Here is a 15746-nt window from a genome sequence, read left to right on the forward strand (position 1 = left end):
TTATTTTGAAACAGGGTCTCACTGAGTTGCAAAGGGCCTAAGTAGCTGAGGCTGTCCACGAACCATGATCCTCCTGTCTCTGTATGTATGTATGTATTTATGGGTCTGGGGATGGAACCCAGGGGCATTCAACTGCCGAGGTATATCCTCTGCCCTGTTTTTTATTCTTTATTTTGAAACAGGGTCTCACTGAGTTGCAAAGAGCCTCACTAAGTTTAAGCTGGTACTGTCAGTTTAAGCTGGTGCCCCAATCACCCGGTCTCAGCCTTCTAAATGCTGGTATTACAAGTATGCACCACCACGCCCGGCTTCGATATTTTGAAACAGGGTCTCACTGAGCTGCAAAGGGCCTCAAAGTAGCTGAGGCTGGCCGCACACCATGATCCTCCTGTCTTAACCTCCCAAATGCTAGGATTACAAGCGTGCGCCACCACACCTGGCTTGCTACTGGTTTTACTAAAAGAATTTTTTATTTTCCTTAGTACTGGAGAATAAACCCAAGTTGTCTCACATGTTAGACAAGCGCTGTACCACTGAGGTACATTCCCTACCTTATTTATTTATTTATTTATTTATTTATTTATTTATTTATTGTGGTACTCTGGTGATTGGACCCAGGGGCATTCTATCTCTGAGGCATACCCTCAGTTCGAATTTTATTTAATTAATTAATTTATTTATTTTTCGGGTCTGGGGATGGAACCCAGGGGCATTTGACCTCCGAGCTACACTCCCTGCCCTATTTTTTTATTCTTTATTTTGAAACAGGGTCTCACTAAGTTACCGAGTGCATAAGTAGCTGAGGCTGTCGTTGAACTGCAGTCCTCCAGTCTCAGCCTCCCAAATGCTGGGATTACAAGCGTGTGCCACCACACCCAGCTATTTTATTTTTTGAAACAGGGTTTTGCTAGGTTGCTGAGACTGGTCCTTTTGTCTTGGCTTCTTAAGTACTGGGATTATAGATTTTTGGTATTGCACCCAGCCTTACTGAACTTTTCTTACTAACTGGATGTACTCATTTGTGGTATTTCATAATTCTGACTGCAGATTTCTTTTTCACTGATGGAGTTTTAGCAGTTTTGTGAAAAGAGAACAGGATAGTTTTGTGGTTCATAACATTTCTTTCTGAATTGCCAAGAATGCTTTGACCTCTTTTATTTTTAACTATTATTATTACTATTTTTTTGTGGTTCTGAGGATTGAACCCAGGGGTATTCTACCTCTGAGCTACACTTCCAGACCGATTTTTTTATTCTTTATTTTTGAAACAGGGTCTCATTAAGTTGCAGAGGGCCTCACTAAATAGCTGAGGCCGGCCACGAACTCACATCCTTCTTTCTCAGCCTCTCAAGTACTGGGATTACAAGCGTGCGCCACCACGCCCAGCCCAGCTGTGCTTTGCCCTTCTTAGTGGACCTAGTTCACTGAGTTGTGGACCTAGTTCACTGTGTTGTGAAGTGGTTTCACAAGGGTAGGATAGGTGTGATTTTGTACTTCTAGAGGCAGATATAGATGCTTGCTTAATTGGATTCAGAGTAATCCGAGTCTGAGTAGTGGGTGGCTCCACTGTAGTGCTTTGGAACCAGCATGTTCTCTCAGCTCCTTCAGAAGTGGGTGCTGGCACTGAAGCTGCTCAGTTCATGTGTCCAGCTTGAGTACTTGGGTTTCCTTGGATGTATCATTGGTTCTTCTGTTTCTTCCTTGTAGTTTCAGGTTGAGTGTGTTTAGATATCTTATTAATTATACCAAGAAATAAAAACAATTAGAAGTATGGTGGAATAAAGGAGCATGTTGGATATCTCAGAATTTCTAAATCCAAGAAACAAACTTGATATATATCAATAAACTTTCATTTGAGGTTACAAAAAAATAAAAAGAGGCAACCCCTTCCCCCAAACTACCTTTTCAAATATTCTGTAAAGATAGCTCAGGAAGAAAAGCTAAGTCCTTGATGACTCACTCTCTGAATATTATAATTAAGGCCATGCAAAGATGATAGCATAATTTTCCTCATGAATATTGGAGGCTGGGCACTCCACTCTAGCATCCTATTTTGACTTGATCCAACAATTCAAACTTTGTTCCTTTTGTTATAGGTGTCTGGATCATAATTGAACTCAGCTTTCCCTGGTTGACCCAAACTATGGGAAATCTCAAATTTCTTCCTGGTAGATTGTCAAGTGCTATTAGTTCATATGTGGTAGCTAATTAGTGGTAAAGGCCCCCCCCACCCCCCTTTTTTAAGGTCCTGGGGATTGAACCTGGGACCTCCAGCATGCTAGGCAAGCATTCCACACAGTTACATTTCCAGCTCATTTTATCTTGAGACAGGGTCTTGCTAAGTTGCCCAGGCTGGCCTCAAACTTCCTATCCTTGCCTCCCAGGTAGCTGGGATTATAGGTGAGAGCTACCACGCCTGGCGTTTTCCTCCTTTTGATAACAATCACAGATGGGCAGTACCCTCAGGGATTCAGGTGGGCTGGGGTTAGCCTTATGGTGCTTCTGTATGAACTTACCTTAATATTTATTTTTATTTTTTTATTATTTTTTGTGATATTGGAGATGGAATCCAGGGGCTGTACCCCTTGCCCTATCTTATTTTTATTTTGAAACTGGATCTTGCTAGGTTGATGAGAGTCTCATTACTTGCTGAGGCTGTCCTTGAACCTGTGATCTTCCTGTCTCAGCCTTCCAAGTACTAGGATCACAAGCATGCACTAGCTGTGAACTTTCCTTTCTAAATGAAGTGCTTTAGGTTTCTGAAACATTGGGACAGTAGGCAATTGATGTAGACTTTTCCCAGCATAATCAATTAATAGTGGCTTGCTGTTTTAGGGACATGAAAACTTAACCTCATTTGATCCTGTCATCTCAAATATTTTATGCAATTTTTTTTTTAACTAGGTACATGTGAAGAGTTTTTGGGAGCTTAACGTGGACACCAGTGATCACCTTGCTTTCATTTCTACCTGTTCTGTGTTGGGAAGAGAGAGTGCCCAAATGAGCAAGATATCTCAGCAAAACAGTACTCCAGGAGTGAATGGAATAAGTGTTATTCATACTCAGGCACATGCCAGTGGCTTACAGCAGGTTCCTCAGCTGGTGCCTGCTGGCCCTGGGGGAGGAGGCAAAGCTGTGCCTCCCAGCAAGCAAGGCAAAAAGAGTTCACCCATGGATCGAAATAGTGACGAGTACCGTCAGCGCAGAGAGAGGAACAACATGGCTGTGAAAAAGAGCAGATTGAAAAGCAAACAGAAAGCACAAGATACACTGCAAAGAGTGAATCAGCTCAAAGAAGAGAATGAACGGTTGGAAGCAAAAATTAAATTGCTGACAAAGGAATTAAGTGTACTGAAAGATTTGTTTCTTGAGCATGCTCACAACCTTGCAGACAATGTGCAACCCATTAGCACTGAAACTACAACAAATTCTGACAGTGTAGGACAGTAGACCTCATCTTTCTAGACTTCACAACTTGGGGCTTGAAGTTGAAGATGTGGCCACGCACCACTCACATCAGTGGATGAATGCTTGTCTTGCTCCATCATTCAAAGTTCCTTTGGGTGTTATTTTCTAGGATCAGCACTGAAGGGTTGATTAGGCCATGTTATTTAAATATCTGGTTTTGAGTGGTATGGATTTTTGTGGGGATCAAAGGCCAAAAAATCTTAAGGTATATGATAAAAAATACATGTTGGTCCTTATGTTCTTAATATAAATTCTGGCTTCATTAGAAATGCTTTTTTAGGTTGATAAAAGGAATGGGAAACTGGCAGATCATGCAGAAGGTTTTTGGTTTCAGTGATGTAATTGAGTTATGAAAAGTTGAATTCCACCTATGTTAACTTATTTGTGATTTCTAAGTGGTGTATTATAAATCCTAGGGCTATAGAAATCAATCACTATAATTTGGAGTGGTTTTATCTATAACATAAACCTTGTTTCAGCCTAATTAGTACTGTTTTCCCCAGCAAGTTTCTGTATAGAGATAACAGGTTAAATAAAGAAACCTTATAGCATCTTAAAGGCAGTGTGCAGCTAATTAGCTTAAAAATGCATGTAACATTTAGAGAGTTTTTTTTTTTAAATAAAAGTAAAGCATATTAGAATTATGCTTTTGAGATACCTTTGGGTTATTGGATTGACATTATTTTGTGTCATAAAATCTCACCTGTACCAAAATTGTAGTTTCTCAGATGTTAGTAAAGTAAGATTTTTTTTGGATAGTACATTGACAGCCAAGTTAGTAAATAAAATATGTTAATAGTTTGATGACATAAACTACTGATTAGAATTTGGGATAAATTCAGCTGTTAATTTTTCTATGTTCAAAACAACTGCCACGAGGCCATGGTTTTTAAAGACAGAAATTCTTGTGAAGGAACATTTTGCTATTTGGTCTTAACCAAATGATTACTAGAAAAATGTATCAACTCCATGCCATCTACCGAATTAACAGTCTAAGAAAACTTGAAAAGGTAAGGTTTTAACCTTTAATTTATTTCACTTAAATACATCTTTTTATATTGTTTTTGTGACATTTTTTGTTTAGGGGGCTGTTTTTTCAGACTTTCTGTTACTACTACTTTTGTTTATTCATTTGTATGCTTTTATGTTCCATAAATTATTTTAGAAAGACAGTGCTGATAAAACTCAGGATATTGACATTTTTGTTAAGACTAAAAAAATGGCAGTCACTAATGTAGGATATCTCTAGAGTCTGTCTTACATTGTTGTTGGTAGTTTAGATTGTCTTTAACTTTTTTTTTAGCACAATTCTAGCTCAGATTTGTTTGCTATTTGTGTATTAGTTTGTGCCTGGGATGGTGACTAGACATGAGCCATAGCTGATTAAAGCTTATGTTACCAGGTGTCTCATTTGAACATGGCCATTTCTGGCCACATGTCTATTTCCTACTAGGACTTGGGATAATATAACCAAAATGTAACTCAAGTTGTGTTCTGGGGTTGGTAGAAGTTAACTATTATTCTCCTGGGCATATGACATCATAGTGCCATGAACTCAGCAAAGGGCTCAGAGGCCCTTCTACACATACTAAGACAGGAGCCCAGCGTTGTTCCATAAGATGCTTCCCAGGAGAAATATTAACTCCCTATAGAAACAGTAGGAAAAGCTGGGTTTTTGTGTTTTTAAATTTTGCATCTCCGGCACCAGTTTACTTTGGTTGTAATATCAATGTGCTTATAAAGGTTGATAGATGTTTTTTAATAACTAATTAGGAGGTACCCACAGAATCTTAAAACATCTATAATAGGTAGTATAGACATTTTAATCTCATCCAAAAAACAAAAAATCTTTTAGTAATGGATGTCTACCTGGAATTTATGATATCAACTAATCATCCTGAAAAGCTGTAGGGAAATCATTAAGAGTATACACTCAGTATCTCAAATCAAAACATAAGATTGGAAATTATAGAAAAATTGATTTAAGCTTTTCTGTTATTTCTGTAAATCAAAACTAATACAAGCAAACAGTTACGCATAGAACAGAAATGTTAACCATTGTCTTGACTATCTTTACTGAAGTGGTTGGGAATGTTTGATAGATTTATCAGAATAAAATTGAGAGAAACCAAGTGTAGGGAATAAGTTTAAAATTTTAAGACTTTTTAAACTTTTGTGTGTTACTTATCAACTATGAGGATTTGATCTGCTTTGCAGGCAGGTTCAGTCAGTGGTTTTGGAATTAGGCTATAGTGTAAGTTTCTAGCTACATGTGAGTCTCCTGGGGTGGGTATTTGGTTTTGGCAGCAGGTGGTGAGAGCAGATCAATTATTCCTTCCTCTGGTCCCTTTCAGTTTTTAGGTGCCAGTTGTGATACTTTAGACATTCTTACTAAGAAGTAGTAAGATTTTACTAAAATATGACCAGAATTTTGAAATTTGGGTCATGAGTGTGGAATTCTTAATTTTATATAGAGTAGAAGTATGTAAAATTTGATATTAAAAGGAAGGAAATCTTAGCAGCTTTTGATGTTTCTTAATCCCTGTTAGAGGGCTGAAACTTTGTATCTGAACAACCCATTTAGCATTCAGAGTACTTTTTGATGCCTTAGAGATAGGACAAATACTTTTGATTTGTTTGACAAAAGTTAGGAAAGTTCATTGTACAGCTAATTAGATCTGCCTCTCAGGAAAAAGTACTGACTTGCTCTTTTTGTTCCTGGCTTCCAATTTGTGAGATTCTATTTTTTTAATATAATTTTATTTCTTTCAACGAATTTAAAATAAAAAACTTTGGAACAATCACTGTATTTCATTGTGGGTTTCTTTAGATATAAAAAAAAGTTCAAATGTACACAGCTCTGAAAAGCATGCAGACACCTTGCTGTCTTTCCTGCTTCTAGCCTGGGGAGGTGGTCTTGGGAGGGAGACAAGCAGAATGTTTTTTCCCCCCCCAAGTCTAGATTTCCCTTAGTGGACACAGAAGTGGTAAATAGGGAAAGCAGCAAGTGGTTTCTGCCTACTGTTTCTGTGTGGTTCTCATTATACAATGGCAAAATATCCCTGTTTTGAGGTAGATGGTCATTGTAAACTAAGGCTTTTCCCCTAAAAACACAGTTTCATAGTATGTACACCATCTTCATTTACACAACACCAGAGTATTTTCAGAAATGAACTCGCTGATTTCATAGGTGTTGTGAATTAGCTGGGTGTGGTACTACATTCCGGTAATCCCAGTGCTTGGGAGACTGACAGGATCGGAGGTTCAAGGACAGCCTCACAACAGAGCAAGACTGTTTCAAAACAAAAAATAAAAAGGACTAGGGGTGTAGCTCAAGTGGTAGAATGCCTCTGGGTTCAATCCCCAGTATCCCCCCCCCACAAGAAAAAAACTAACAAAGCTCTGAGTCCAAGAAGCTAATTTGAATTGAGTTTCAAAGGAAGATGCCATTAAAATACTTTTGTAATCCCAGTTCTTGGGAGGCTGAAACAGGACCACAGGTTTGAGACCAGCCTTGGCAGCTGAAACATTGAAAATAAAGTTTGGGGAAATGGTGAGAGGTAAATACCAGCTGAGGTATGAGAAAAAGCTGCTTTAACAAAACCTGGCACCTTTGGGGCGAAGTCAGCCTGCTGTGGGGGAAGGGACTGTTGAGCCACAGGTCTGGAGAGTCTCATGTAGTCCCAGTCGATAGGCTGAGTCTCATGTGGCAGGGTGGAAGTGCCCGTGTTTTAAGCAGGGTGGGGGGATTTGGGGGGAGGGCTAACAGTTGTGGGAACGCTGATTCTTTCCTGACATCTGGAGCCTCGTGGCACCTGGCACCTGAATTCTCATGATATCTCCACTTCTGGCTTCTGGGGTTCCGCCTCCTGGTGGGGGTGGGGGGACCCGACCTATCAGCATCCTAGTGAGACCTTATTTCAACATAAATAAAATTGGGTTGGGTATGGTGGCACCACATATAATCCCAGTATTTGGGAGGCTGATACAGGAGTGGTTCAAGGACAGCCTTAGCTACTTAGGCCCTTTGCAACTCAGTGAGATCCTGTTTCAAGGTAAAAAAAATAGGGCTGGGGGTGTCACTTGGAGGTAGAATGCCCCTGGGTTTTATCCCCAGTACTGCAAAAAATATATAAGTAAAAAAAAAATAAAAAAATGGGGATGGGAGTGTAGATCAGAGGTTGAGTGCCCCTGTGTTCAGTCCTCAATACTACATATAAAAAACAAACAACCCTATGATCTTTTTTTAAAATTTTTTATTGGTGCATTATAGTCATACATCAATGTAATACAGGATGGTAGAGGTAAACATGCACACATCACCTAATTAGCCCTTACCCAGTTGATGGACTTTGATATGTTTGTTAATGTACATAATGTCCATTAGGAAATTGCCCTTTTCTCTCACCCCCCTCACGTCGCCTTATTTGCTCATCTATAGTATCTCCTTCATCTAGGGTTTCTCCTATAACTCATTTTCTCCCTACCTTCTGTATATTAGGGAAAGCATCCAATTTCTTAGTTTTTGTGACTGACCAATCTCACTAGGCATAATGTTCTCCAGTTCCATCCATTTCCCTGTAAATGGCATAATTGTGTTTTTCTTTATGGTGGAGTAAAATTCCATTGTGTACATATCCCATAGTTTTGCAAACCATTCATCTGTTGATGGGACATCTTGGCTAGTTCGTTTGGCTATGGTAAATTTAGTTGTAATTTAGAATTCACATACACATACATACACATGCATTAGTTTGGTAGTTTGGTTTCCATTCTTTTGGGTAGATACCCAGAAGTGGTATTGCTGGATCATATGGTAAGTTCTTTTCCCATTCTTCTGAGGATCCTTCATACTGTTTTCCAAAGTGGATGCACTAATTGGCAATCTCACTAAACAAAAATTAGAGTTCCCACTACTCCATATCCTCGCTAGTATTTGTCTTTAATGATTGCCATTCTAGTTGGAGTTAGGTGAAATAAATCTCTTGGTAGTTTTGATTTGCATCTCTCCGATTGCTAATGATGTTGAGCATTTTTTCATGCATTTATTGGCAATTTGAATTTCTTCTTTTGTGAAGTGTGTGTTTAGTTCACTTGCCCAATCTTTGGGTTATTGATCTTTTTGTCCTGGAAAATTTCTACATATTTACAACTTTATTAAAATTGTAGTGTACTGTTTTCTGTAGGTAATATATCCCATTTTTGTGAATTAGTTGTAATTTAGAATTCAGAAACTTGTCTTGGGAAGTTTTATAGAGTGATCATTTCTTTGTGAAGGTACCAGGGTAGGTGCCAGGGTAGCTACTGCCAGCCGCCTGAGACTTGTGCCTTCAAAGTATGCCTCTCACATGGACTAAATAAATTGCATCTATGTTCCCAGTATCCCTCTTGGACAGTGTTTAATTATTAATTTTTTTGTTTTCATCTTTGCTTGATAATCCAAGAAAACATGTATTTGGAATGGGCAGATACGGTATATGGAATGTCTGAAGGGGAATAAAAAAAAGATGTATGATATACTTACCTATTTTTTAATTAACAAATCCACCCTGTGTCCATTTGAGCTTCAGCCTAAGTTGGACAGGTTTTACTGGAGGTAAGGGAAATTGAAGCCCTGTACATATCACAGGGTAGCAGGAATGGAGGAATCCTTTCAGAATTCTTCAACTCACAGAACACTAACCCTGCTCAGTCTTGTCACTGGGCAACCAGGAGAAAACTTTAAAGAATGGGTCTTGTAAAGAAGCTAATGAGATAAAAGGTAGTTTGGAACTGAGATTGGCTTTTTTTTTTTTTGTCCCGCTAGGGATCAAACCCAGGGCCTTGTGCATCCTAGGAAAGTATTCTACCACTGAACTACACCCCCAGCCTGACTTTCATTTCCCTGTGGCCACATCATAAGCATTGTTACTGTCATAGGAAGACATCAATTTGTACTATCCCTTCCATGGTGACTTCTCAGAAGTCACTAGCTTGTGCTAGTTTTTACCTCATCATGGGTTTTCCCTTCATGATAGAGAAACCTGGAATAGTATGCAGAATTCTAGAAGCCAGCCCTGGGGTTGGGGGGATGGGGCAAGCAGAGGAAGACAGGTATCTCACCCTTGGCAGGGACCAGCACACTGGAGCACTGGATGCTCACTGCCTCGCAGAATCTGGTCAGTGGGTTTTCACTTAGGGAAGACCAGTGTGGAAGGAGGGAGTGAGCTCCCTAGACTGCTGCTGCCTCAGGTGGCAGTCTCTCTGACAGATGCTGGTTTTGCTTGAAAAATAAATCTAAGGATGCAAGATATCTGCAAATCTCCAATTTTAAATAACCATCTCAAGTGTTGTATAACTGTCAACTTCATAATCTATCTATGAGGCAGTAACTATTAAAAGAATTAGCCTTTAATCTGTGCAAAGGCAAGGTGTAGGACGATTCCACCAGTTACGTGAGTGCCTAGGATATTCCTGTGGGGTTAATTTAAAGCTCACCCACAAACCTCTGCCTATATCGGGACTGACAGGCTGAAGCTTGGCCCTGATTTACCACCCTGTCATCTGAGAATAGCTCACAAACTTGTGATCTTGAGAACCTAGGAGTGCTTGTTGACACAGTTCCTTGGACATCACCTCTTCTGATTCAGAAGGCCTGAGTGTGGATCCCTGGAACCTTTTACAGAAGTGCCCTAGTGGTTCTGATATCTATGAGGCTTGGGAAGCCTAGCAGCAAGTGTGACAGGGCGACAATGAAGCCTAGCAAGAGTCCCTGGGGCTCAAAGCAGGCTGATGGGGAGGGCTCTGCCCCTGTTCTGCCAGGCCAGTCTTGAGGCAGGAGCAGAGGGGTACGGGGCCTGTGCCAGCAGCATTGTTCTGAGACTCCTGAGGCTGACACTTGATGAGTCATCTTTTTAGGTCCTAATCTCAAGTGCTTGTCTACAAAGGAATAAAGAGGGAGACATGTGCAAATGACTATTTTAGGAACCTTTATTGCAAATTTCATTCTGCACATTAATTTTTGGGAGAAACACTAGAAATACATCTTTCCTGAGAACAGGAATGCAAATAGCAATGGCACAGTTGTCACTAAAGAACAGGTTTATTTTCAATCATTTCAAGTCACTGTCATTTAAGCAAAGTATATTAGTAGATTAAAGGTGTGATCTTGCAGAAAGTTAAAAATTTTTTCTGCCCTAGTAAACAACATTATTTGGTATAGTCAAATATTGATGCTAGGATCTGATTTCTGAGCACCATCAGAGGGCAAATCACCAGGCTGACCAACATGGGGAGAGGCTGTAAGGCCAGGCTCCAGGCTCCCGGTCTCGCTACGCATTCTGGCTGGCTCTACTTTGGGCCAGAGAAGGGCGTAAAGGCCTTGTCACAGCCTGACATGCATGCTTCAATTTCCTCCACAGTACGGGGGACGCAGGTGAGCAGCTCCATGCCACTGTCAGTCACCACGACATCTTCCTCAATACGGACCTGGGTCAAACCAAAAGATGATTATGACTGAGTGGGCCTCATGAACATTAGCAAGTCCAACCTGCTCCAGCCTGACCCTGCTGTGTGGGAGCAGCCCTGAGTGTGAAGGTTTGGATCTTAGGCAAGGTCCCCAATGCAGCAGTGTTCAGAGGTGCCTTCAGAAGGTGACTGCACCATGAGGGCTCTGACGTTATGAATGGATTAATCCACTTACAGATTCATAACCCACTAGGTTCTTGGGAGGTGATGTACATTTCAGGAGGCTTCGTTAGAGGAGGCAGGTGACTGGGTGTGCTGCCCAGCCCCTTCTCTCTCTCTGCTTCCTGGCTGCCACATGAGCAGCTTTGTTTCACTGTGTGCTCTCTGACATGTTGTTCAGTCTCAGACCCAAACAACTGTGGCTTGAAATCACTGAAACTATGAGCTAAAATAAACGTTATTTCAAAGTTGGTTTATCTCAGTCATTTTGTCACTGGGACACAAAGCCAACACATTGAGGAACGATCAATATTCCCATGACAGAAGAGACTAGTTGCAAAGCCTCAGTGCAGGGTGCTACCCATGGCCATCTGCTTGTGTCACCTGCTCACCCTGTCCTTGCCAGGTGGTCAGGGTTTAGGAGAATCTCTCCTCCTAATGAGGGTTGAAGCATCTGACCAGTCACAGACCAGGAAGGACCAGGCCCTTCTCAAGTGAGGATGTTAAAACTGTCCCTCTCCCCAGGGCCCCTGTCCTGGGACAAAGGTGATGATGAACAGCAACAGCGGGTGGTGAACATTTTGGGAGCAAGACCACAATGCTCGCAGGGACTCACCCCACCAAAACCGCGAAAGCGCTGCAGGACCTCCTGGTTAAAGAAGCAGGCCTGGGCTGGGTCAGCCAGGGCCTGGTCCAGGAGGTGGTCGATGAAGTAGATGCCAGGCTCCACGGTAAGCACCATGCCTGGCTCCAGGTGCCGTGCTGTGCGCAGGCTCCGCAAGCCTGGCTCATCGATGCGTTCCACACCCTGTGGGGAAGGAAAGGTGGGAGGATCCCACTGCCTCATTTGGGGTACAGCCAAATATATGAAGGTTGGCTTCAGCCTTGTGGGCTGACACAGATCTCCAAGCCCAGACTTGCCCCTGATATGCTGAGCCATAGGCACTTCTGATAAGACTGTGTACTTTGCACAGACCTCCAGACTCTGAGTGTCTCTGGCCTGTGGCTACCGTCAGAACTGCATTCAGGAGCCCCATGGATGCTGGTGTGCACACATCCAGGGTAAGCTGCCCAGGTGGGCCTGCAAGGCTAGCTGAGTGGCCAGCTTCTCTCATCAGATCGCCCTCTAGGCCAGGGGAATGGCAGAAGCCAAACCTGGGGAGCCAAAAAAGCTCTTAGGGAGGCTATGAGGCCTTCTGGGGCCACATCCTTCCAGGCAGCTCAAGTGGAAACTGAGCCTGGCTACCCTAGGCCAAGCCCCAGGTTTTCCATGTAACCATCCAGGAAAAGGGGCAGGTGCTGTCATAGGATGGGCCTGCCAGCACCATCACTGGTAAGTACCTCTGTGTGCATGGCCTGGTGGTGTGATGGCGAGGAGCTTCCTGGGCCTACATCTGGGCTTTGGAAAGTGGCCCTCCAGTCCTTGAGGAATTAACCAGTGACTCCTCCTCCCAGCAGGGGCTGCTGTCTGCTCTCCTGTCTCCCCCAGTGCCTGGGTCTGTCCACTTGCACAGGCACAGCCAACAGAGTCTTGGCCTGGGCTGAGGGCAAGTGGTGCCCAACACACTTGCAGGAGTGTCCTCGTCCTGCCTGGGTCCCTCGGGCATCCATCTGGCCTGCAGCCAGGGCCTCTGAGCGAGTAGGCAGCAAGCAGTTCTGGCCAGAATCTGAGCTTGCCCTGCCCCACTTGCGGCTCCCCCCAGGAAGCTTGCTGCTGGACATGGAGCTGTCATTTCTGACTGTTTGGGGGCCAAGAACATCAGACTTCAATTAGTGGTTCATGTAAGGTAACCAGAACAGGCTGGCTCGGCCTCCAAGGCTGAGCACAGCAGGGAAGGCTGTGTCTGTGATTCTCTGAGGGCAGAGACAGCGACCCTGACCTGGTGCGAGCAGGCCAGGATGGCGGTGGTGAAGGACAGGCACCATGACCCCTGGCGTGGCCCCACAATGCTGCTTCTGGGACACTGAGCGGGTAGGTGGGCGGGGGGCAGGGGATGCCAGCGGCAGGGTGTTCCCTAGCTGGAAGGTCCTGCCCAAAAGCAGCTTGTCAGAGCTGGGGGTCCTGAGCCTTTGCTCCACAGTTCTACTCCTGCCACCCTCCCTGTCCCTTTTCATGCTCCACCGCAAGCACCTGTGTCCCTTTCTCCACTTTACAGCTGTCAGCGTCAGGGCCTGGCAAAGGCCTGGTGAGGTCACCTCTTCTTGGTGACCCGTCCTGCCTGTGGGCCCATGCCAAGCGTCCTGTGGGTGGGTGTGCAGGGAAGGCAGGTTGCAGAGGCATGGAGAGACCAGTTTCCCTCCCCCACCCAGAAAATTTTTGGACCAGCATTTCAACTGGGATGGGTAAAGTGGAAGAGATCTCCCACGGTGTGTAGGGAGACGCCCATCTGCGCCTGCCGAGCAGTTGCCCCTTCAGAGCATTACTCTCAGGATCTGCTCAAGGGCACACCAAAAATGGCACAGGCCTGGGGTGCCAGGGACGCCAGTCCAGTGGCTGGGCGGGGCTGAAGATGAAGCGCTGGGTTGAGTGGGGGACAGGCCCACCACGGGGAGAGCACAGGCCTCCCCTGGCCTGGGACGCCAGCCTAGCTGGGGTGCCCATGCTGTGCCCACACCCTGGCCAGAGTGATCAACGAGGCCTCAACTTTTACTGGGCTTTGAGCAGAGAAGACCCAGATGTGTCTGTAGGCTTGAAATAAAACAAATGACTTTTATAGGAAAAGCCATATTTTTTCCAGTGTTTATCTGTCAGAAGAATAGACTCCGTGAGCACAAAGGGCTGCTTACTGGAAAAGATGAAAACAGTTTGCTGCCAGTTTTCTTTGGTGGAAAAAAAGGCTTTGGCGACTAATGAATAACGAACCTCGGCTAACAATGTCTGGAAGGCTCTGCTCTTGGCTCCCTGGACACAATGGGATGGATAGAAATTAGGAAATTAAAACTGATTTTGTTTCTCCAAATTTAACTGTTTACACTTGAGGAAAAATAATTGAATAATAATGCTTCTCTTGAGCAATTCTTCCCCCTCCCCCAAAAAAATCATTCTTAGTGCTTTCAAAACACCCTGCAGCCAACAGGCCAAGCCTAGTCTTGGCTAACTGGCTGGTGGGCCCCAGGGCGCGCAGATTGCATAATCAGCCCCCTGCATGATGGGCACCAGGCCAGGCGGCAGGGACGGCTCACCCCATCCACAGGGGCCCAAAGGCGCTACAGCCACCTGCTGGGAGGGCTTCCCGTGGGCCCCCAAACACCTCCTGGGTGGTCCTTTGGGGTTGGGTGGTAATGAGGAGAAGCCTTGTTTGCAGATTTGCCCCCACAAGCCTGCCTTGCCAGGGGCCTGGGAGCAGAGGGCGCACCGGCCGGGGGACAGAGACAAGGGGTGTGCTGCCCGGCAGGACATGAGAGGAGCAGATCTGTAACTTAAGAGTGCCCAAGCCAGGTGTGGTGGCTCACGCCTGTAAACCCAGTACTTGGGAGGCTGAGACAGGAGGAGAGCAGGTTCCAGGACAGCCTCAGCTAGTAGTGAGACTCTCAGCAACCTAGGGAGACCCTGTTTCAAATAAAAATAAACTAGGGCTGGGTGTGTAGCTCAGAGGTGGAATGTCCCTGAGTTCAATCCCAAGTATTACACATACAAAAGAAACCTTATAAGACAGAGTGCTCTGCAAGGAGCCTCAAGCACTAGACACCCACTTCCCCCCACCCTTTTGGATGAGTCTGTTCTGAGCACTTGTCCCAAGGCCCCACGCTCAGAGGCAGCCAATGGAGGAGGAACACTCATGGTACCACCCTGCCTTGGACAGGTCCCTGGGGGGGGCTACTCAAGACCCCGATTCCTTCCCTCTCCCCTCCATGTCCCATTCGACTACACCCCCGGCCACTCTGCGCTGGGGAGAGCAGGGCTCAGGGACAGCCTGCAGGGAGACCACGCAGGCCGCTGTCTCCACACTGACCTGAGGGTAGCCACCCACATCGTGTACATCGATGCCCAGGAAGTGGCCAAGCCCGTGAGGCATGAACACAGCTCCCAGGTGGACCTCGAGCATGGCATCCACACTGCCACTCAGGATGCCGATGCGCGTCAGCTCCTCCAGGTGGATGCGGTCAGCCAGACGGTGCATGTCAGGCCACCAGATACCTATGGTTCAGAGAGGCTGCAGTGAGCCGAGGCTCCAAGGGCAAGGCTGGGGAGACACAGCCCTCACGAAGGGAGGCGGGAGGCCAGAAGTGAGCGGCAAAGGTGCCATAGCAGGGGCCAGGGTGATGTGGCACTCCGTGCTGGCCTTTTCCAGTCAAAAGCTCTAGCTTGAAACTTTGTTTCCTCATTCTACCTTGAGGGAGATTCCTGTGGCCATGCCCATGGCCAAGGGCCCAGCCTGTGCTCTAGCCATGCATATTGAACCCAACCAGCATGTTTCTGGGGCCAGGAGAACCCAGCAAGATCCCTGGGTGTCAGGAGAAAAGCACGTGTCTCCCGAGCAGCACAGGTGGGTGGCCTGGGCCCAAACACTGCCTCAGAGCTTCAGGCTTAGGTTTTGCTGCTGTCGGAGGGGCTAAGGATAGGGGAGGGGTCATTCCTCCACATCCCACGAGGCCCAGATTACCCTGGGAGC

At 45.0% G+C, this 15746-nt stretch overlaps 2 protein-coding genes across 2 annotated transcripts in view; one reads left to right on the plus strand and one right to left on the minus strand.

Moving 5' to 3' along the window:
* Positions 1-3000: 3000 nt before the first annotated feature.
* CEBPG (CCAAT enhancer binding protein gamma) lies at positions 3001-3450 on the plus strand (the record flags this gene model as incomplete). The annotated part of the gene is made up of 1 exon (XM_080704116.1): positions 3001-3450. One exon carries the CDS (start codon positions 3001-3003, stop codon positions 3448-3450), a length of 450 nt encoding a protein of 149 aa, XP_080560242.1.
* Positions 3451-10797: 7347 nt separating this feature from the next.
* Positions 10798-15746, minus strand: part of PEPD (peptidase D) — a gene marked incomplete at both ends in the record, with an annotated part of 131016 nt that continues 126067 nt past the window's right edge. The window contains 3 exons of the mRNA XM_080703549.1: positions 10798-10935; positions 11750-11941; positions 15087-15271. Of these exons, the coding sequence (XP_080559675.1) occupies positions 10798-10935; positions 11750-11941; positions 15087-15271 (515 nt within the window). The remainder of the gene's footprint in view (positions 10936-11749; positions 11942-15086; positions 15272-15746) is intronic.

Source organism: Muscardinus avellanarius (genome assembly GCF_963383645.1).
Source record: "Muscardinus avellanarius genome assembly, chromosome: 10".
Lineage (NCBI taxonomy): Eukaryota > Metazoa > Chordata > Mammalia > Rodentia > Gliridae > Muscardinus > Muscardinus avellanarius.